The sequence below is a fragment of the Amphiura filiformis genome, chromosome 12 (genome assembly GCF_039555335.1).
Source record: "Amphiura filiformis chromosome 12, Afil_fr2py, whole genome shotgun sequence".
NCBI lineage: Eukaryota > Metazoa > Echinodermata > Ophiuroidea > Amphilepidida > Amphiuridae > Amphiura > Amphiura filiformis.
This window is the reverse complement of record NC_092639.1, coordinates 55,087,706-55,112,177: the sequence shown is the minus strand read 5'-3', so window position 1 is coordinate 55,112,177 and position 24,472 is coordinate 55,087,706. Positions and strand designations below refer to the sequence as shown.

The 24,472-nt window shown below is 36.9% G+C and overlaps 1 protein-coding gene across 9 annotated transcripts in view; it reads left to right on the top strand.

The window, feature by feature from the left end:
- The first annotated feature begins 3,161 nt into the window (after positions 1-3,161).
- Positions 3,162-24,472, top strand: part of LOC140166437 (uncharacterized) — a 62,278-nt gene continuing 40,967 nt past the window's right edge. For 3 of the 9 annotated variants that reach the window (XM_072189908.1, XM_072189903.1, XM_072189900.1), the window contains exons 1-6: positions 3,162-3,357; positions 10,821-10,954; positions 11,450-11,535; positions 12,889-12,970; positions 14,975-14,992; positions 20,433-20,522. In XM_072189908.1, the coding sequence (XP_072046009.1) occupies positions 3,240-3,357; positions 10,821-10,954; positions 11,450-11,535; positions 12,889-12,970; positions 14,975-14,992; positions 20,433-20,522 (528 nt within the window). In that variant the 5' untranslated portion in view covers positions 3,162-3,239. The remainder of the gene's footprint in view (positions 3,358-10,820; positions 10,955-11,449; positions 11,536-12,888; positions 12,971-14,974; positions 14,993-20,432; positions 20,523-24,472) is intronic. The other 6 variants (XM_072189901.1, XM_072189904.1, XM_072189902.1 and 3 more) reach the window with 6 other exon arrangements.

Below are 24,472 nucleotides of genomic sequence, written 5' to 3'. Positions count from 1 at the left end.
ATGTTTTTTACCGTTATACAAGAGGTTTACTAAAGATATATTACAAACTTGAGACACACCCAGACACATAAACTCCTCAACAAAAGTTTGGAAAGTTTTTTCAAGCATCTGTATCTCAAATTATTTGTGACATATTCATATCGTGTTGCATGTCAATGGGTAGCTACAATACTCCCCTTTACAATGATTTGTGACATATTCATATCGTGTTGCATGTGAAACAATAACAATTTTCACGGCTGAGTTCACGGCCCTATTTCAATTTTATTTTTCCAGCTTAAATCCTGTTTTCCGTTTTCTGCCTCCGATTCCGTGGCATTCGTCCGTTTTCCATATCACGGAACTCTCAAAGCTATACTTACATGGCTCTATTAAACCTATAGGCCCTAGTACAAGAGGGCGGCTTGTGAGGCGGCACATAAAAGGAGCGCGGCTCAGCCCCCCAGTCAAGTTGTAACCTGAAGTATAGATGGAGCTAGGGAGGGAGGGATCGATGGACTCCCTCAGGGAGGGAGAGAGGGAGGGACTCCTCAGGGAGGGAGGGAGGGAGGAGGAAAAAAAGACTTATTGGTCGACTTTGAAACCCATATCACGGGTCAAAAATTATGAACCCGAGCTAACCCGGGCCCCTTCTGCCTGCACAGACTGAAGACGAATTATTATTAAACGACACTTATAGAGCGATATATTAAAATTGTCAAAGCGCTTTATACAATAAAAAACATTAAAATGCAGATACAAGAATATAGGCCTACATCAAACTATATCTTAAAAAGTAGCCCCCCCCCCTACATAATTATTAAGAAATATATACATGATATACATATTAAAATCACATGAAAAATACACATTAAAAATTTAAGTAAAACCAAAGAACTAATGAGTGTGGCAAGAACATCAAAATAATCATGAAACCTGGGGAAAATGAGGCAATTAACCCCTTCTGTCAACGTGTTTAAGAAGCAAATCCCTATTCAGGTGGGAAGAGGTACGTTTTTAGGTGCTTCTTAAACACGTTGACACGAAGTAAGGGCTAAAATTGTACAATTGTGTTTGGGTGCATGGCATCCTCTTCTTCTCCTTTTCCTTGCTATTTTCTCAAGTTCCATTTCTTGCTTTGTTCATCAAAGTTATCTAAGCCAGCATGCATTTTATTAGCCTACACTGGCTATCCTGCCTATCTAGGCTTTCGGCTTTTAGCTAGGCCTATAGGCCTATATATAGCCTAATGAGCTTGGAACGGTCCATTTCCCATAGGCCTATGTGTCCCACGGACCAACTTGTAAACAAGAAAACGCATGGAGCGCATTACAATTTTGATCGCAAGTGTAAAAGAAGGGCGCAATCTCCCCCCATCATTTTTGGTCTAAAAATTCTGTGACCCCCTCCCCCGTAGGCCTAGGCCTAAAAAATGTGTTTGCTTGGCGTAACATAAAAAATAGGGTAGCTGCAGGTAATATGGGACAGCAGGTAATATGGGACACCTGTTTTCATTTTAACAAAAAGTAGCTTAGAGAAGGTAGGCCTACACATTTTAAGTTGATTTGTTAAGTGTTTAGAGACATCAATTGTGCTTCTAGAAATGCAGTTTTGGAGTCTGTGTATCAAACTCTTGGAAATCAATGCCAAAAAGAGTGAAATTGCCCAAAAGTTTACGTCGTTTTTTTTTGGCCTGATATAAAATCAATGACGCCACATTTTATGATTGTGTATCCAAATACTCTGGTAGGCCTACTGAGGGTGCATTTGTCACTTTTTATGATCTTTAGGTGATGGGTTAAGCTTATCATCAGCAGGTAAAATTCCACTGAAAAGTGGCACTTTCCTTTTATAAATGATTATTTTCTCTGATTTTCAACTGAATGGGTGCAGGTAGGCCTAATATGGGACACATAGGCCTATAGGAAATTGTGTGCATGCATTGTCAATGCGAAAAGCAAAACTATTTAGAAAATTGAATTTTTGTTGAAATTTGCATTTAACATTCAAAATCATGTAACAAAAATGTTTTTAGAACAAAAGAGTGATTTTCTGAACATTTTGATTTTCACCATAGAGATAACACAGTGTCCCATATTACCTGACGATGACGTCATTTTGACGTCATAGCGTCCAAACAAACATAAAAACAAGATAACATTGCCTGTTTTATTAATCTTAAAGGACAGGTTGTTCATCATAACAATCTCTTTTGGGCATATCTTCTATAGTTTTTATGCACATAAGCTAAACGTCTTTAATGGTCCCATATTACCTGCAGGATTCTTATTTTAGATTTATTTATTTATTTCTTCTTCTTTTTTGTGTGTGAAAAAAATAGACTAAAAAAGTTAGGCTCGGCCCTAATTTTAGGGCAAGTCCGGTTACGGCAATCAAACAATTTTATTTTAGGCCAAAACTTTTTTTTCTGGCAACTTTAATAATTTGGGCCCGATATTTTTATTCGGGCCCGATTTTGGGGAATAGTTTTCTTGTTTTTAATCCTTCACTATTTTCTGATGACATTGGCAAACAAATTTCTACTTCTTTTTTTTATTTTTAAACTTCAGATTTTAATGTGAGTTTCTGTCTGTCCCTTTTCTTTTCAATTTTCCGCTGATGAAGGATGAAATTAGCCAGATGGATCACCTTTTTGACGCATTCAATGACGTCAGTAAAAGTTATTGTTTCCTTCGCCGAGCCCGAGTGATCAGGCATTTGTGACCTGAGTTGAAAGGTCATTATTATCAAAATTAACACAATAATCTCGTCTAATTAATACCTCTCAGCCTAAAATTAAATGATTTACTTCTCAAAAAGGGCAATCTCATTCAACATTTTGTTTTCAGGTTTAGAGAACGGTCAAAAGCAAACCAAGTTTGGTTCTTCAAAAGGAGTACTTGAAAATATTTTGGGTAGTGAGACGTCCAACATCCGGTGACCTATGTAAGCCGGTGTGTTTCTAAAATTAAATCAGTTTTTAATTGTGTCACTGTAGATTGTAAAGTCGATATAAAGCAATTGTTTGGAACCTAATTAAGGATTTAATTAATATATGTTTTCTAAAACTATTTACTTGATGTAAAAATAATTTTAAATGCTCAGAATAAGCATTATTTTACTTTATTATTCTAGTTTAGAGAATTATATTGTTTCTAGAAATTAGTCACTGATTGATTGTATTGAAAGTGGGTGGACTGTTTCCGTGAATCGTGGACAATTTTTTTATGTCATTTTCAGCATTTTGTTCCTGACCAAAAATGTCATCCATAAAGCAGAAGGAGAAAGATAAAAAGATGCAAGAAAAGTACCAATCAGTTCTTGCGAGATTACTTCGAGAAGAAGATAATAAATACTGCATCGATTGCGACGCGAAAGGTACGGTCTGTCATCTCAGCACACAGTGCAGTATTAATAACACATCAGTCGGTGTCCGACTTGCTGTGTGTAATGTGTAGACCATACATTTCTCTGACTGCATTATTAGATGATTAGTCATTGATTTAGAATAGTATATAAAATATGGTATAGGTACAAAAAATGGGTAGGCGTAAGCTTACACAGAATTATTATAGAATAAAGTAACAATCAATTCATTGTCAATTCAAAATTTCAATTGATAGGAAGTTTTGTTTTTATGCTGATTCAATTGCTGTACCTGTAGTACATTTGATCGAGAAATCTAGATATATCCACACAGTAACTATCGCGTCGTCGTGGATAGTTCTAAAGTAGATATTTACTCATACATAAATTCTAGACCGTTCTTTAGGTATCCTAGGTGAATTCAAATTTGCCATCAAATTGCATCGTTTTATATATCAAATTAAAGCCCTTGAGTAAACTAAGCCAAAACTGAAAACCTTTTTTTCATAGCACTTTCCGTAGCAAAGTTACATCTTGTCAAAGATTGACTTTCATCAAAAAGATTCAGCTAGCAAAATTCCCCAAAATGGCATTTTGGGGGTGTTTCTAGATCTTAGTCTCATGGCGATGGCAGCTTTTTTTTTTAATGGAACTGCTATCAAAATCCCTCTAAAATTCCATGTGCGACTTGATTATCACCATAAAAAATCATATATTTGGGTCAAGTGATGTATAGAAAACATATTTATGTAGGTTTCCTTCACCCACCTATTCTCGAAAAAAATTCAAATTTCTATGTAAATATGCATTGTGTTGGGGCCCCGGTCTCGGCGAATTCGCTGACTAGTAAATGTGTTAACTAAGGTTTGCCTAGGTTACCTACGTTCTTGCCATTGGTTGATTACCATTTATCGTTTTTACCATCACCCTCTCCGTGTGATAGTCTTTACTACTATCATACTTCATAGAATAGTACTCTGCCGTAGTACGCCTGCGCCAAGCCGTGCGCTGACTCTTGGACTCGCCGATTTAGTAGTACAAAATGTGAAGTATATCACGGCAAAACATGGTGTTATACAGTGGCGGCTGGTGGGTTATTTTTGTGGTGGGGCAAATTATGCGCGTAAGCGCCCAGCGACGCGCTGTGGAAATTTTTTCAAAAATGACAGTCAAATGGTGCGATTTGGTGCACACTTTTTAGGTTAATTCACTATATTTGTTGAATAATAATGAAGAAACTCTTATTAAAATCTTGGATACTTCTTGGCTATTTAAATTTTCTTAATATTTTAAAAGGAAGATCAATGCACATGATTTTATTTACTCATGCAGCTTCTTATATATGATGAATATGACAAACCCTGTATACAACCTTCAATTCTAAAGTATTCAATCATAAACCTCAGCATAAACTAAAACTTTGCATGGACTTGCACCAGTCTTAAAGTTTTACTTATCCTGCCCCTAACCACATGCATGTGTGTAACAATTTGCGCTTTGCAGGAAAGAAAAGTTAAAGTCTATCAGCTCATCTGTTTTTTGTGTACAAAAGTATCAATGAGCACTGGTGACAAGCATCACAAGTTTGAGACATTAAGGGGGTACTACACCCCTGCCCAATTTTGTGCCTATTTTTGCATTTTTCTCAAAAATTATAGCGCATTGGTGACAAGTAAGATATGTATATTATAGGGGCAAGGACTACAATTACTGCACTGGAAATTTTGTTTCAGCACAGACAACAGTTGTGGAGTTACAGTCAAAAATGAGGGAAAACCAATATTTGATCAATAAATCAATAACTACTTGCCTTGAGTTGCTGAATTTTCAGTGCAGTAGTTGCAGTCCTTGCCCCTATAATATAGATATCTTACTTGTCACCAATGCGATATCATTTTTGAAAAAATGCAAAAATAGGCACAAATTGGCCAGGGGTGTAGTACCCCCTTAAGTCATTTACCTTATATGGTAACTGGGCAGTCAAAGGTCAGCCCAGTGTGTACTTTCAGAGGCGCAGTGGTTTTCAATGAGACCCTAGCTTCTAAGCACATTTGCAGTGAGCATGAGGCTATTTTAATGGTATAAATAAAGTAAGTTTGGGGCATGCCCTGTTTGCGAGTTGCCATATTTTAAAACAGCTACTGTTGCCTTATTGAATAGAAAATCCCTGCTACAGATGGTTTTAATGCATTGTGAAGTGTGGTGTGATGTGTAAACATACTGTTATTTATGAAATAAAACAGGTGATGTATGGAACATTATTACAACTACTTAAATTTTATTTTTGATGGGATAAGGCCACAGGGTCACAGCCCCAAGTGCCCTAATGGACCAGCCGCCACTGGTGTTATATATACCGATTTAGTCAAATAAACGCCCAGCGTTACATTTTCCCAACGGGGGGGCGGTTATTAGAGGTCATTTTTAGCACGACAATTCCCGTTAAAATCATTAGGTAAGCTTAAAAGTCACGCTAAAATGACGAACTATGAACTTTTGACACTGACTTTTGGTTCACTTCGGGTTTCTGATGCAGATTTTCACCATTTATTGCTGCTATTACCGACCATGTGAGCAACTTGGTAAGCTTACTACACAAGATAGCATGGAAATATCGGAATTTTTGAAACATCTCGGTTGAAAAAAAAAGTGGTGGGGGCGTTTATTTGAGGGGGGCGACTATTTGACGAAATACGGTAGGTATCCCAGGCAAACCTTAGTTAACACATTTGCTAGTCAGCCAAATTAGCCGACAATGTCAATGCATATTTACATAGAAATTTAAAACAACTGGCCGAAGAAGGAAACCTACATAAATAAGTTTTCTATACTTCACTTGACCCAAATATATGATTTTTTATGGTGATAAGACAATCGCACATGGAATTTTAGAGGGATTTTGATAGCAGTTCCATTAAAAAAAGCTGCTATCATAATGAGACTAAGATCTAGAAACACCCCCGAAATGCTGTTTTGGGGAATTTTGCTAGCTGAATCTTTTTGATGAAAGTCAATCTTTGACAAGATGTAACTTTGCTACGGAAAGTGCAATAAAAAAAAGGTTTTCAGTTTTGGCTGTTTTTACTCAAAGGGCTTTAATTTGATATATAAAATGATGCAGTTTGATGGCAAATTTGAATTCATCTAGCATAGGCCTACCTATTATATAGGGGAAACTGGGGTAATTGTGGCCCCCTTTTGCATTTTTACCATGTAATTCTTTAAGTATGAACTGGAGAAGTAAAATTTCTGCATGAGTGGATAGAGGCAAAGGGTACCTATAAGGCTAATGAAAGTCGATTCAAAGTTTCCCGTTACCCTACTCCGCTCAAAACAAATTGCTGGCCAAATATTTCATTATTTTGAATAAATGTTGATTTCTAACAAACTTTTTTTTTTACAAATAAATAATTGTGTTTTTAAATATATCATAAATCTCTTTCTGTTGATTTTCAGGGATTTTCTTTGCAGTAGGAGCATGGTATATGGCTAATAATGAATTAATAATGAATTCCTACTCAATTTTCTGTCCCGCACTTTTTGATCTGCTCTGATCTCATCCCGTAAAAAATATTGTGTGGTTGTAAACTACATCTGTAAACTACAAACTGTGATTTATCACATGTATACATGGGCAGTTATTGGTTTATGCCTCTAACAGATGCAATAATGAAATGGTATAAAATAATGAATAATGAATAATGAAATGGTCACCTACACAGTCATGAAAAATTATGTAACGGGAAACTGGGAATTGACTTTCATTAGCCTAAGATGTGATAAATATAATTGGAAAATATATTACAATTTGCATAATAATTAACATAATGTTTTAGGGGCCACAATTACCCCAAGCGGGGTAATTGTGGCCCCTGAACAAAATAAAGAATTTAAAGAGTTATGTGATTGTGAATCCAGTTTTTCCTGATAACTATTAATAACATGTTTTATAGTCATTGCAATAATTCTAGGCCATTTGAACTGGTTTATTACCAGAAAAAGGCATTTTAAAGCATTTTGTAAAATACTTGTTATTATGCTAATGTTTGCATGCCGAAACTGCGGCCGGATCTGACTGTTCATTATACTTTCGTGTTTTTACTTGAAAACATACTAAATATGTCTTTTTTGTTTCAATAATGACCCCAAATGGCTAATTTGATTAACATATAACAGATTAATGACCAAAATAGCTTTTTAGGGGGTCAGATGCAAGTAATTTGCATAAGACTTGAACAGGGGCCACATTTACCCCAAGCCGGGTATTACATAATATGCAAATTTAGCTCATTAAATAAACAATTTTTTTATAAAATTGTTATATCAATGGGAACTGTTATGATTACCTTTCATGTCAAACACATACGAAATCAGTGATACAACCAATAAGTACCACCCGCGTCCACCCCTATGAATAAAAAGTGGACTTGCCACTTTTTTAGAGCCAATTGCGATGTCACTCCACTAATTAGACCCCCCTCATAAAAATTTTAATGCTATTTGAATAATTTCTTCACCAAATAGTAACATAAAGACCACTCTTTCAAATAAAGTTAAGTCACCTAGACCAATGCTTAGTATAAAGACACCCTGATAAAGACAAAGGGGCCACATTTACCCCGGGGCCACAATTACCCCAATCTCCCTATATGTTGATGAAAAATGTATTTACTACCTTAAATAGTATTTTAGTAATAGAATTTATGTATGAGTGATATACAATGTAAAACAAATATTAACTGTCTTAAATTTGTGTAATGGTCGAAATATAATCACTCAGTGAAAGATGTATTGTTCCATTCCACTCGCCGTTCCGGCTCGTGGAATGGAACAATCCATCATTCACCTCGTGATTATATTTCGACAATCACACTCATAGACAGTTAATATTTGTATACTATCCACAACGACAAGATAGTTACTGCGCAAGCTGCGTGGATAGAAGATAGAGGTAGCCCGAAACATGGCCCACGTTGCTCCTTCCTCACAGTAAGGCCATGAATGCTGTACGTACGTAAAACGGGGCACCGTGAACTCACATCGCGGTGATGACGTCACACTGATGGCATCTATTTATAGGAAGAATTCAAAACACAGCGATGATAACAGTCACAAGTCTGGTCTTTTACATCCTCAAATGTGCTCAAGCCTCAACATTTACTGAACATGCACCAAATATGTTTTGTTTAACTTAAGTCTCATCTTCACGTGAGGAATGGTAGGAAGTGGTATTTATGAGAAAAGTGGTATTTATGTGTACCCTGGACCAGATAGGCTCAGGAATCTCAGCCCTTCGTGACGGAGAAGGACAGTGGAAATCGAGTGACGGAGGTGCAAGTACTCGGGCTAAGATAGAGGGTGCTAGTATAACACGTTCAGTCATTATAGCGTCGTCAGTTTTAAAACGCATTGTAAAACAATTTTTTTAATTGTCCAATTTGGCTACAATTTAGCTTTGGCTATGTATCTTAGCTGAAATGTTTGTTTACTTTTAACCGGAAACACAGGCGCTGAACAGGGGGTTGTTTTCACGTGTTTTTCACTCCCGAGCTTGCAGAAAATCCAAATACATGGGTTGAAAATTAAATCTCGTGGGTGAAAAATATTCTGCAGTGTAGTCGGGGGTAGGAGTAAGGTCCAAAAGTAGAGGGTCAGAGTTCACCCTGAGCTTGCACATTCCCAATATTAGGGATGTTCATAAAATTTTGAAGTTTAATATTTTTAGATGAAAGTTCTTTCATGAAAGAGAATCAAATTACCTAAACAATAAGGGGTCAATCATGTTTCTAGTGCATACTTTTGAAGTTACAGACAAAAAAAGTGTCACCAAATTGCCCAAAATTTTGTGTGTGAAATTGTGACAAAACAATGTAGGCACATGTACAATGTACACTACTGTATGTGACCCCAGATGACTTCCTATTCTTTACTGTAAGAAAGCTGTTTTGGATGGTCTTGATTTACACACAAATTGGTGTCGAGTTGGTGGATCATAGATTGCACTATGTGATAGTGTATGAATCCAGTATTATGCCAGTACCAACTTAAGTCAAAGTCATTTAGGTTTTGGTTGTCAAAATTAATTTTTTCCATTGAGCCCCAGTAAAGCCATTTATAGACCGTACATGCACATTCCACTACCCTATGGACTAATAGCGCCACCTATAATGTGTGAAGTGAGCCTGCCTACCATCTATATTGAGGGTGAAAAATTAATATTTTTTAAAATTTAGGGGTCATTCACCCCAGATCGGGGGTTAACGCTACCCCTGGCGCTGAAGTACAAATTCCGACCATATAAATGAGTCCGTTTAACTGCAACCTTGCTTGATCAAAGTTGTTTTGACGACCGACCATCGCCGCTCATTATATATCAATGGGAAAATCCAGGCAAATCAATCGATCTCCCGATTGGCAAACATTGACTTGTCATTGCAAACTGATGGTAACACCCTTCTGGTGTTGTTTTTTCTTGAACATGTGAGCCCAGCACTACATTTGTTGATCACCTATTACAGTGGCGACTGTGTGATGTCTAACGATCACTCGAGAAAAATGGACACAAAATTACGTTTTTCATGTGTACAATCATGGTGAATTGATGAAGGAATATAGCACATGTGTCACTAATATGTCAAGAACAATATCCTCATATTACACCAATTGTAGGCGAGTGATAAAAAGCTCTCCTCAACTTCATTTTAGGCGAGTGATCACTCTCACTCGCCTCAAAAGACAAGGCCTGTGAATTCCCGCAAACGGATTCTCGTTGTACAATCTTGCGGGAGTCCAAAAGGTATTAGGCCTATAACTGTAAAATGCATTCAAACAAAACAAACAAGCCAATTTCAAATTTAGTTAGTTTTTTAAAATAATATGTATTGTACCCGCATGCCTCAAATGCTCCTGAGGAGTGTAAATTATTGCACGCCTAAACATAGATCAGGCATGTTGCTTCATGATCATGATTGAGGTGTAAGATTTCAGCTATACAGCTTACACTATTTTTAGCTATACAGATGACAACTGAAACTTCACAATTAAGGCTTTAATGGTAGGCCTCAATCTAAGATAGAAAACAGAACAGAAATAATCGGACCCCGCCTCTAGTAAGAACAGGTTTTTCACATTTCTTTGAAAAAAAAATGATTGAAGCAAGGCTTTTATAATGAAACCTTTATTGTGTAAGTTAGAAATAGAGAGAGAGAGCTCAGCACAAAGTACATGTACCCCATAATAGATTTAATTTCACTATTACTTAATTTCGCTAATTGCCAATGGCCATCATTTTCATGAGTACTTTATTTCGCTAATCCAGCAATTCATGTTTATAATTCAATGTAAAACTGTCAAATTTGTGTGTACTTTATTGATCAAATTGAGGCTTCTAGCAAAATTAGCGAAATTAAGTGGTTTTACAGTATCATTAGCTCTTTTTTGAACTTTAAAAACATTTTCTTTGTCTCTAATTTCAGGACCAAGATGGGCATCATGGAATCTAGGTATTTTTTTATGCATTAGATGTGCTGGTATACATCGTAATCTTGGTGTACATATATCAAGGGTCAAATCAGTCAACCTCGATTCATGGACAGAAGAACAGATCCATGTAAGTACAGTATATGAAAATCAGCCAAGATATGTGATATGGATGCAAGGGATATAAGTTTTCTTTTGTTGATGTTTTCTTTTTGCAGATTCCAGATTGATTTTGTTAAAATAAAACATTTCTGAATTTGGATGATGGATTGATGGTATTTCATTATAAAGAACAATTGTTTTTTGGGGTAAGGGGGTAATACGGTACCGCATAGTCCAGGAGTGACACTAACCTGAGCTTGGGGCCAGGACTCCCAAATATTCACCAGTCAGACCCCCAAAATGTAACTTCTCAGAAAGTTTTCATGTAGTAAAGATCCTATGGACCACTCCCTGGGTCTTCCAGAGGCTAGCACAAACCCTGCCATAGTTTATTCTCTAATCCCTCATGTTCGCTAAAAAGATTGTGCCCTGAGCAAGTGCTTGGCTGGTTAGCGCCCCAATACATGGACCCCATAATGTATCCCAATGTTAATGCGTTGTGTTGTGAATTTGTTTGTGACAGAGTATGGAAGACACCGGTAACACCGTAGGACGTAGGCTGTATGAAGGCAACTTGCCAGAAGGTTACAGGAGACCACAGACAGACTCGTATCCTTTGATCCTATCATAAGTTCATTACAGTCCAACCTCTTTTATCCAGGCATGGGACCGGAAAGTATCGGCCGGATAAATGAATAATATGGTAATTGAATTTAGTGTAATTCAGCATTGAGTGTCCAAGGTGCTAAAGTTGGGACAACAAAAAATACTCATGTCATGGTGCAATATAACACTGAAAGATGATATTTGAGTGTCGCATGTAAATGCTTCTGTGCATGAAATTATGGCGTCAAAGCATTTTATAAGATGTTTCCCATATAAAATCACACAGTCGGATAACACTTATTAACAGAGATTCTTTAAAGAGGTCCAGATAAGAGTGGTTGGACTGTATTTCACAATATTGTGGTGATATGAAGGGGAAAATTCAGTCTTATAGCGTTCAATTTTATTTTGTCAAGTTAAGTATGCTGCAGTGAGTGTAACTTTGAAAAAGTCCTAAAAAATAGTGAGAAAAAGACCTGAGAGCATATTACAATTTTAGCCAAACTAAACAGAAATTACTGGTACAAATGTATTAATTTACCAAGAAGAGACTCTACAAAGAAACAAATAAATCCTCAGCTACTGGCTTTGTTTTGAAGAACTTAATTTTGACCAGTATCAAAGCTTATAAAACACAGGATTAATTTTGGGTGGATTAATAATACCCTGTTTTGCACAGATAAAACATAGCCCAATCATAATCATAATCCTTGGACCCAATTGGCAATACCAGTGAAAATTTGTTAAAATTTGCATTAAAAAAAAAAGTGTGTGAAAAAGGGCAACAACCTGGAATATTGCATATTTTCATACAATTGCAGCCAGAAATAAACACACAAAAACAGATAAATACAAAGTCAATTTATTAAAATTTGACTTTTATTGTCAGTTCCAACTAAAGGATTAGAATTAACTAAAATGGGATAATAAACTAAACCCAGAAAGTATAGAAACGATTATAGATGGTCAGATATATCGGGAACTGAAATATATAGCAAAAACTTATTTAATGTATATAAAGCACAGCTTTCTCCTGCGCATTTTGATACCTCTTTTGTTGCTCTTTCAAAATCCGACTTGAAGCCACTCAAGCGCCCATAACAGGACCAAATTATATCGTAGAGCAACAAAAGAGGTATCAAAATGCGCAGAAGAAAGCTGCACTTTATATACATTAAATAAGTGTTTGCTATATGTTTCAGTTCCCGATATATCTGACCATCTATAATCGTTTCGATACTTTCTGGGTTGAGTTTATTTTGAAAAGAAGTACTGTATTTCCTGTGAGTAGCTATTACAAAATAGGCTTAATGTATTCACGTTTTGAAGTGTTGTATCCTTAACCATTTCTCCCAGTAGCGCGCTAGAGCATTTCATCAGGGCCAAATACGAGCACAAGAAATATATCAACAAAAACTATGTCAAGCCACCTGTTAGGGTAAGTATATTATTCATTGTATCTGGTAGGGTAGCTCATGTTGTAATGTAGCTGTAGATACATATAGGTTTAACCATACCGTGGAAACATGGCATGTTGCCTCAGGGGATCGACGCTAAGTCAGGTACCGTGTGAGCAAACACAAAATAGCGTACACAAGGTCGCCAGGTCTGTACGCTGTACCGGCGTCAGCTGAATTCAAGTACGCTTAGAGGGCACAGGCATGGAAAATTCCAATCTGTGTATTAATAATCTAAGGGTTTAAGATTGTCTCTGCAATTTTGAAAGATGCTCCAAATATGATTCTTTGTAAGTACTGTGATCATGTGATCTGATCCAATCCAGCCAATAATGACAATGTGAAACTGAGATATACATTGCAGGCACCATTAAATTATTATTAGAGTGTGAAATAGCACACTTGGTTGCTGGGCAAGTATGATAATGACTTGATTTTCAAAATATAAGTTCTTCCTTTGATGGGTTATTCCAGTTGAAATCCATATACCACATAAGGAAAACATGACCTTAATAATCTCTGACACATGGCGTGTAGATTTTAAATGGAGTCGCCATTCAGGTAACCCATTTGAAATTCACACTCCCTGTGTGGAAGATTAAGGCCATGTCTTCTACAGGGGTATATGGTATTCAATTGGAATAGCCCAACAATATACCATGTTGGCCTGTTTATCAGGAGAGCAGGCAAAAGTAGGAAATCTGTCTTTTAAGTAAAGATACATTATACTATAGTGGACTTTCTAGAAAATGAAAATAACATTTTTGCACCATCCTTTGCCCAGACATGCCATACATTGGATTGTTTCTTAAGTTAAATGTAAAGGTGGTATGTTTATTTACCTTGTTTATTTTAAATGGCTACTTGTTATATTTAGGTCTTCTTATCCACCCATGAGCTCCCTGATCAGTGTGAATGAAAATCTGGTTTTTACTATTTCCAAAGTTAGGAAATAGGAGTTCCTTAGATCATCTGGTATAGTAATCAAGGCTTGTCACCTTTTAAAGCAGGTCACATATTTTCCTGGATAGATTTCAAGCATTTAAGCTTAGTTATACACTCAAAACATGAACATTGCTACATTGTCAGCATCTGTATGTGTATATCAACGTCATCAAACACTCAGTATGCATTGTTGACAACAGGCTGCTCAATAAACATTTAGAAAATTGAATATCTGCAAAGAAGGTTTTTAAAAACCAATAGTAGTGATCATTTCATGGTGTAGATTTAATTCAAAAAGTATTTAAGTTGTACATATATATACTAACCCTACTAATATTTTATGGTAATTGAATTCAAACTCTTATACATGTAGATCAGAAATCAATACAATTGCAGGATAACAAGTTATCTTGCTAACAAGCATCTTTTTGATGCCACAACATGTATGAAGCATCAAATTTATTTGACTCACAAGGTGTATCAAAATGATTGGTACCAATCAATATCAAGTGAGTATGGTCAAGCCTGCCTTATTTGTACATTTATGTTATAAAAGGTCATACAACCATAAATTGTATTCATTTCAAGAGGATCTAATATTAAATTTGGAAAAAGCAGTTGTTTCATTAGACAACAAAGCTGATGGGTACCAAACATTTTGATACACTCTGTATAGCTTGGCCCATGTTATCTTGAGCACAAGCACAAGGTTTTACTCTTTGGCTTTTTCACAATATTGTTCTTATCGAATCACTAAATATTATGCCTCGTTGTGATCTAAAAATTGAAGAAACTTGACACCAGTTTTAATATGTAATGCACAATGGGCTACATTCCAGTTGCAATCTATACACCCCCTGGAAGACATGACCTTAATCTTACACAGTTGGTGTGTGTTACCTGAACGGGTGATAACATTTGACATCTGCACCCCTGTGCGGTAGATTAAGGTGTATGGATTTCAACTGGAATAGCCCAATATATTTCCAAGCCTGTACTAACACCTAGCTATGTGACATTCTTTCCAAACCCTATTTAAGGAATACTCCCGTTCTAAGGTAATCACTCAACATTTCTATTATGTGAAAATTAACTTGTTTTTAATTGTTTTAAATTGAAAACTGATTTGTTCTAAATGTTATGAAAAAGAAATGTTTATCATCCTTTTTCCCCATTTTCTACAGTTTAGCAACACATTTCTAGCGTTATTTATTCAAATCTGCCCTATTTGGTTTCAAAACGAGTGTTCAGTAAAAACAAATGACCCATTTTAAAACCATAACAACTGGTGGAACATTGTGGAGCTTGTTTTAAAAATTGACCGAAATTCTAATTTTGATTTTGATAGCCATTTATGTCTCATCCTCAAAGCACCTAAAATAGATCCAGCGATGTGAACAGACGTTGCTTTCATGACATCTAAAAAACAAAAGCATGTTTTTGAATAACTAATTAATTGAGCAAATAATTATTTAATATTATTAAAAATGCAATAGGGATATAGAATAAAGATTGCATCAACATACTGCAAATTTGCAATTGGGTAAAATATTTTATGACACAAATGATTCATTTGTGTGAATCTATAAGAGATACGGGCAGTGGTTGTCATAAAGGCTTTACCATAATAATTATATTTTTTAATATAAAATTTACTGAACAAAAATTTTATATGAAGGGGACTTGAATGAATAATGATACATGTACATCTTTTGACATTTTCCGTACATCGTTGTTGGGCAGGAAAAACCTATGTATCATTGGCCCCTGAACATGTTTAAAGCAAAACCGCCTATATGTAACCTGTTGGCTGTTTTGTTTTAAACATGTTCAGAGGCCACAAGCACATACATGTAGGAGGTTTTTCCTTCTCAACGACGACATGATATAATTGATATTACATAGAAGTAGGGATGATGTGTGGCGAACACTACCAGAATGCTGCTACAATCAGAGGTACACTGCTGCCCAGCTACTTCATTGGTACTCTAGAGTATCTGTGTGGGTACTCCAGAGTACACACATTGCAATCACATGTACTGTACACAACACTGGTACTGGTTTGGTACTGCACTGTTACTCTAGAGTAACTACAAAGTAGCTTGGCAGCAGTGTACCTCTGGTGTCGGCAGCAATAGGACTCTGCTAGTAAATTTGACCATCCTCTTGTTTAAGACATGAATGCATTTTGAATTTATGAATGTCGTAGAATAGACCACTGATAGGATAAACTTAGTTACTTTTGAGATGATGTTTGTTTGTGTACATGTATTTTATGTTAGGGCTCTAACTGAAATTCCTTAAACCACTATGATGCAGAACACAGCCAGGGATCCACTTTCTTCATGCCTGCTGCCTGAGAAAAATCTCCATATTAATGTTGAAGTGGACCGATTCCACACAATTTACTTTAGACTACTTACCATGTGATGTCATTGCCCAGCAGTATGCGCGCAAATTATGGCAATTTCCATTGTTCTTTGCCCTGCAGTGTGCGTACGCATCATAGTTTGCTCAGGGCATGTGCATTTTAAATAGCCCACCACATTTCATATAGTACAAGAAAGCCATTGAACAGTGTAGCATTTCATTCAAGCATACATTGTATAGCGACAGACGGCCCTGATTTGGTAAAATGATCTAACTTGAAATTAAAATTGCTGTTTCGAGAAAAAGAGCTTTTATGTTTGAACACTTGACGTTTTTCTTTTTGAATAAAATATATTATTAAACAGATCTAATGTCTTAGAAAATATAAAAATCTCATTATTTGGTGGCATGCTGGTGATTTTAGGATGTCACCAATGGAAAGAGCGCCATTACATTACCCATTAAATAGGTTTAACTCAAAATGTCCAAATTTCAAGTTAGATCATTTTACCAAATCAGGGCCGCAGACCAGTCCCTGCCTTTGTTGATAAACAATGATGTCAAGTGGTCTATTGATGAGGTGACAGCAATGTTTAGAAACACATACAAGGGACAGTCTTTATGTTTGAATGACCAGCATATGACCCCCCCCCCATCTCCCCTGGACACTGATCAATTTAGCCTTATTGCCTTTTATCATTCTAATACGGCAGTGTACAGGTCCTGGAAAAAAAACAGGATGTGTGCGCAAACTTACAGGCAAAGAACTATGACAACGGCTGACTGTACATAACGTCGCAAGTCACCATTTATTGGCATTTCAGAAGGAGCTCTTATACACTGCGGTAGCAGATTCCCATTGCTGCTGCCACAGAGGTACAGTACAGCGCTGCCTAGCTACCAGTGCAGTACCAATCCAGTACACGTACCAGTGTGTGTACCAGTACATTACATGTGATTCTGGTGTGTGTACTTTAGAGTACCCCACACAGGTCTTTAGAGTACCATTGAAGTAGCTGGGCAGCAGTGTACTTCTATCTGCAGGTGGCATCAATAGGAATCTGGCAGTGTAGTTGTAGAACTGTTAATGTAATTTAGAGTAGCTAGCTGTTAGTTCTTGGAAGTTAATACATTGTATGTTGGACAACTTCAAATGGTACACTATTTTGCACAGAAGCAAAAAAGGAAAATGTAACTTTTGTTACAATAATAGTAATGAGTGATTGTTGAATCATTCATTGAAGTAAGCTAGGAAACTGAAGCAGCAACTTTTTCTTTGTCTTTGAGATTCTGATGTTTGGGACTTCCCAAAAAGGGGTGTATTGCCAGTTTAATATTGACATTAAGTATTTTCCCAATATGATCAGTACTGGATTCTCAAATATAGTTCAATGTCATAACTTAGGCCAAAAAAAAAAATTGTTTGCTTGCCCTCGAATGGATTTTAAAAATTGGGTCGGTCGGTTTTTTTCCGTTTCCCCGAAACAGACATGGCGAATACCGAATCGGCGAATGCACTTAATGGTTCAAGCATTTCCGTAGCAGCAACATCACGCCATGGTCCAGCATCTGTGCTCGCCACTTGCACCTTAAACAATTGTAGCTCTTCTACATGTAGGCCTACGTTTAATGAAGTGTACAATTCTCCTACATGTAGTGTTTTCTGCTTTTCAAAACTATCATATTAATCAGCGTGTTCGGTCCCTTGCTTCACCTGTACAACTAGCGCGCTACTCGTGTTGTGTCCGCCATGTTTAAAGTGAAATCATATTTATACAGAGCGATTTGTGCTCTTAATAAAAGTAGCCTCAACAAACATGTTGAAAAAAATAGTGCAATGTTACTTCCTAGTCGACACGAACAAATATCATGAATCTAAATATTTATAAACAAGAAATGAATATCTGGTACAACTGTTTTCAAATTTTATCTACTTTTACCATATTTTAACATCTGCTATATTGTATCCATTCTTGCACGATATGCACGGTTATATTTTGCCTGTAAATAAACTCATCCCTAGATGCGCCATCCGAAATGTGCAGGTGGATAGCAAATTGTATTAGAGCTTAGACGCTGAGGTGGTATACAAAATTGCGGAACCCGGCAGTCAGGTACAGCCGGACACGTAAACATGCAGGATATGGTATTTTACAACTTTTCTTTTAAATCATCGGTTTTTCAGACGAAAAATACATGCCATTTTTGGGAAAATCGCAAAAAAACAACTTTTTTCAACAAAAAAAGTTCTACGGTTGGGACTGCCGAGACGGTCGGTCGGACGAGGGCAAGCAAACAACTTTTTTTTTTGGCCTTAAGCTGTTATAGCGGTATGGGGTTTAGCTTAGGTGTCAATCATAGATGAAGAAATATACAGAGCTTTTCACCAACAGGTAAAGTCCCTGTGCTTTGTATGTTGAGAATTCTTGCATATTCATGAATGCTGATCATTCTAATAAAACACACCGTCGCCCATACCATTTGCGACTATCATGGAGCTGTAGGGTTTAGTATCAGCTCTAAATGTGTTTACGCCAAAGATATCAAGACTGTGCTTTGAAAAATATGTGGTAACGGGCACAGAATGGGCAGGCGTAGCGTTTTTTGTGCATATGCTTCATCTAATGATTGGCCCTCACAAACAGATGATGCTGGACTTTGCCTGTTGGTGATTGATCTGTATATCTTTAGTTTATTGTGTTAATGCTTCAAAAAAAGCAAACAAATATAATTATGCAAAAGCAAATTTGTGTTGACAATAGTTGTGAAAAATTGCATGTGTGTGTAATGTATTGTAGTTTTGTGACCCTATTGTAACCCTTTGCCTGCCTTTGCATGATGAAGATTCTGACACAACAACCCATGAATAGATTTCACTAAGACTTTACAATACACCATAACTCCAAACACATTGTTAAGTCCCAGATCCATTGTTGACTTTTCTTTATAGTTAATTTTTTTATTACTTCCGTGGTCCGGGTATGCGCTGGTGAATTGCGATCGCGTAGAAGTGACAGGGTAGCCTACTACGCGCCCAGCCGACGACCAATGGGTCAACTGGCTTGTTGTCAAGTCCGTTGATCAGCCAATCAGCGTGATTGTTTATTTCTTCTGTGTGTACGCCCGTCTACGCTTGGCGCACAGCTCGGACCACGGAAGTAATAAAGAATTAACTTTAGGATTTACAGTATTGTTACAATGGGCAAGGACTTGCGATGCATCACAACTGTTAGTGATGAAATTGACCCCAGGATGATAGTTTATGTGTACATCCATATCAAAATGATGCACTTGTCGCCTGCTACATGTTTCATTTCACATAATAGGTAGGAATAAATACCAGACTCATCTCAAGTGGAGGTCGTTTCAAATCAGCCCCAAGTCACCTGGTTAAGGAATGTTCTCTGTATTTCTAAACCATGTGACACGGGGATGATTTGAAGTGACCTCCACTTGAGATGAGTTTGGGATTTATTCCTAGCTATTATGTGAAATGAAACATGTAGCAGCCGACAAGTGCATCGTTTTGATATGGATGTACACATACGGCATAGATGCAGAATATCCTCCATACACTGTGTTTTAGGGTTAAGGATTGGTATATTTGTGTTGGGTATAGTTTATAGGGTTAGTTTTACTAGGTGTAGAAGATATTCTTTAGTTATTCAGTTGTCACTTATTTTTTTATCTTAGGCAGTGTGTGATAGTTCCGTTTTCTGAATAGGCCCTAAAGCCAGTTGCTAAGTTTCTTTTGGTTCAGAGCATATTGCGATTATTGATCATCTATATGAGCCAAAATGTTTAGGAAAATGAATTTTTAAGCAGCACTTTTGTATGAGCGCATCTTGCCTCCATTGTGCAAAATCGCAAACTTAAATGTGGCACATATTCAGCATGGATTGGATTTGCCTCTGTCTGTAGAACAAAATGTCTATGAATTGTCATCCAATAAGTAGAAACCAAACTTTGACAAATTTGAAACTTAGAATTTCAAAGCCTTTCACTTTACATTTGCACTGTTTTCTTTCTACTCATGCATGCAACATCTGCACGTTTCGTTTTCATTTATTCAGTTTCTTTCTTGTATTTTCCTATTTTTTATGTGTGTTCATCAATTCATCTTTGCAGCATACAGAGTTTGAGGAACCTGAAAAAGAGAGGAGAAGAAAGCCTAAAGCCGGCAAGTCTAGCACAGTTTCTTTACAAAAACCTAAAGAGGTAAATAAATTGTGCAGAAACTAAGGCTAGAAGCTATAAGGGGTTGTATTTGACCATTGCACGGTTCAGCCATATTTGACCTGCTACAACGAAATCAGTATAATTTCGTAAGTTGGTAGTTTCAAGGCACCCTGACTGACTGACTGAGTTAATGTTCTTTGTTTGCCGCACACCTGTACAGCCAGTAGTATGTCTTTCATGAATGACCCAACTTGCGATTTTATGCTTATTTCATGGTAGCAGGTTACATATATGCGAGGAGAGCCCTGATCTGGCAGCATACATGAATGGGAATTGAACCAGTCATTTTGCGTTGTGTAAAGTAACATATTTCTTCCTTTCATGTTTATTACGAGTTCAAGGTTCTCCTTGCATATGGCAAAACTGTGCAGCGGACGAATACAGCTGTTTTCGCCAAACATTTGACAAACATTTAGTGATGGGAAACATTTTTGAATTGAATACCTGAGTGGAAGAAGGGCCCAACTCCATCAAAACTGTTTTTGAGATATTAAGAAAAACTTGATATTTGGAAAAGTTTTATAGACAGAATGTTTTCATCTTCAGGGGACCTTTAATACATGAACATACAATATTACATACATTCGAAATTATATATGATGTTCCATGGCAACGGTACAGGTCTTAATACGAGCTGGAGTTAGGCCCTTCTTCCACTAATATACTTGCAAGTCCCAGTTCCGTAAGCAGATGTGTTATAAATAGCTACAGAAATTAGGTAATTATCCATTAATTGCACAAGTAGAAGCATGTAATATGTTAACAAGAAAGTTTATTGTAGTGAAAAGCAGATTTCATGGATGAACAAAATTAATCTAATATTTGTGGAAGAAGGGCCCAACTCCATGGAGTTGGGCCTTTCTTCCATGAAAACCATGATTAAGTTTACATGGAAGACTATTTAGAGAGTGAATTTTGGCTCATCTTTCACACACAAGGAAGAACAGTCTGCTGGCAATAAAATGCTGGGTCTAACTCATTTTTGTAAAAAATTGGAGTTGGGCCCTTCTTCCACTCAGGTATTCAATTGTGAATTGTTTGTATTTGCTTAAATGCAAATGTTTGGTAAGACTTGAACTGAGCTAAATATTTGTCAAACTTTTGGTGAAGCAGTTGTGTATTAATGGTGTTGCCTGGTTCAGCTTTAATAAAAGGAAATTTGGAGCTTGTTATCCATTTGATAGCATTCTGTTAGTATAATAAACATTGTATCATAATGTACATAGTAAATAAGTTATAAAATGATACAAAAGTTTATATTTTTGATCAAAATAAGGCAAAGATCTAACAAAGTTGGCATTATATGCCGACCTTTTGTTTTGAAAGATCGAAGGTCACAAAATATGTCAGAACTTTCACTTCATACAGTGATTTCCTTATCAAGAATCCAAAAATGTCAGAAAACTGCAATTGAAAAAGTATCTTTTTATGAGTAGACCCTCCCTCGGGTCCATGGAGAACGACTGGTAATGTAGATTACATAGCATTAAAAATCAACCCAATACATGGACCCTCCCAGTATGTAAGCAATTTGACTTCCAGTTCCCACAAAATGCTGGGAGTTCACTTTTACGGATTTGGAGTCACGCAATCATTCTATATACCACGTCCATGTTTTCACTACATTAACGTTTGTGTAAGCGACTAAAACAACGATATTGTATCCTACCAATGAAAAGGCTTCCCTAGCTAAATAATGTGCAAACATTTGCAAACCGCACGCGATAATATACATAATATGGACAATAGGCCTAAGTCTGAGTCAGTGGTTGCCTTTTATTATTGCGCTGCACCATGGGTCTATCAGACGCGTGCCACTTGAGCTCAATACCTCTCAGTTGTTGACAAGTGTCCCATCCGATCTTCGCCACATCCGCGGCATAGCTTTGTGCTACCATATTTGAATTGAAACTGGGGCGGGGCTTTCGTAATTGACATCAGAATCACCGGGCTTCGTTGAACGAATATTTGGAAGTGAAATCTCTAACACTTCGGAACAGTCTCGGCGTGGGGAGCGGTCACTGAATTTTAGCGTTCAATATAGGAGGTGTGATCAGTGTAGTGGCATCAATTTGAGCTAATTTGTGTAGAGAGAGGAATTGGTTTTGGGCTGTGTATTTAGAATCGGGGAGGTGAAGGACTAGGGCATATTTTGGTAGGCTATTATGTAATTATGTATTGTTCCATTATCCAGGCCGGACCGAACCAAGACTGAGGGACAGTCTATTTATGAGGAACAAAATTGGTCCAAAATTACTGAAAAATACATTTGCCCCAAAACTTTGTCAAGATTTTGTGATGCAATTTGAATAGCAAATAGCAATGTCATACTCTATTAGAGATAAAGTTACATTTATGTTATCTTTGGTTCAAAATTATGAAACTAATAGTGGAAATTTTGAAACTTGATATAAAGAACCAGTCAGCATCATCATACAAGGGCACTTGAACTCAGGTCATTTTCACAAAGACTTCCAGCATATACCATAAGTGCTGAAATTACGCTAACCTTAGATTGGAATTGGTAACAGACATAAGGTTTGAACAACACTTAGTTAATTGTTTTATATGATGAATAAAAATAATTGCATAAATTTGTGACTGGATTTCACAAGGCTTCCCCTGTGAATGTTATACCTCAGATCTCCATTGATTTGACACTAAATTAATATAAACTTTTTTATAAACACTCATATGGTTTAGCTTCCCCTGTAACTGTTATGCCCACAGAATTAAAACCAGAGAACCAAGACTCGACCGCCATCTTGATACAGGCATGGGGCAAAAATTGGGGGTATTCGGTTTCCCTCGGAATGCGCTTGAGGCATTCGTTGTCTCGGCAAGCGACATGGATGATAGGCGCATTTGAGAGACGCACTTGATGCGACCTGCACGCGAGTACCAAGACGCTTCAGATGAGACGCAGAGTTGTTTTCGTTCGTCTCCGCGCACCGTCGGCAAGGACACGAATACCCCCAATTTTCTCCCCATAGCTGACGGCGCGATTTTACGTGGCGGTATAGGGAGTCCCGGTTCTCCTTCTCTAATTCTGTGGTTATGCCCCAGATCTCCCATTGATTTGGTGCTTAATTAATATAAACTTTCTAGAAACACTTATATGGTTTGTTCCACCCTTTGATGGTAGGGTTTTTGGTAATTTCTGATACCCTTTACAAAAAGAAAATTTGTCAAGCGTGCACAGTGATATTGGGAAGGAATTTGACTTATATTTGTTAGACCAACTGTTCAAAGAGAAACCACTTTATCAAACATGAGTGTCCACTGTCCAATATGTCCAGGTACTTAGGATTTGTTGCAAGTCTTTGTGAATTCATTTATATATGTACACCACACCTATATAATGAGTTAAGGGGAGATGGGCCTAAATGGAAGAATTTCAGTGTGTTAATCATTTTGGTGTTCCACATTTTTATCACACAAAAAGAATTGCATAAATTCTGCAGGACACATTTGATCACATCATAAATTCTGGGAGCACAAACAAGTCATAACAGTCATAACACTTTAGCACTTCTTTTTCACCTCATTTTTGTTTTATTTTAAATTGGTGAAGGGTTTCTCATCTTCCTGGTCTTGGAGATATAATATTCATATTCACTGTTATGTCAGTATAGCCCATCTGTTTTCCCAGTCAATACATACACATATCAATTGCTCTTCATGTGAAGGTTAATATCACATTGGACTATTCCAATTGAACTCCATACACCCCCTATAGAACACATAGCCTTAATCTTTCACACAGGGAGTGTAAATTTCAAATATGGTTACCTGGATGGGTGACTCCATTTGAAACCTGTATCCCCTGCGTGGGAGATTAATCAGGTCCATAGGGGGGTGTATGTATTTTACATGGAATATTAGTTCATTCTCAGATATTCTGCAGCACTCATAGTTTTATATATTGA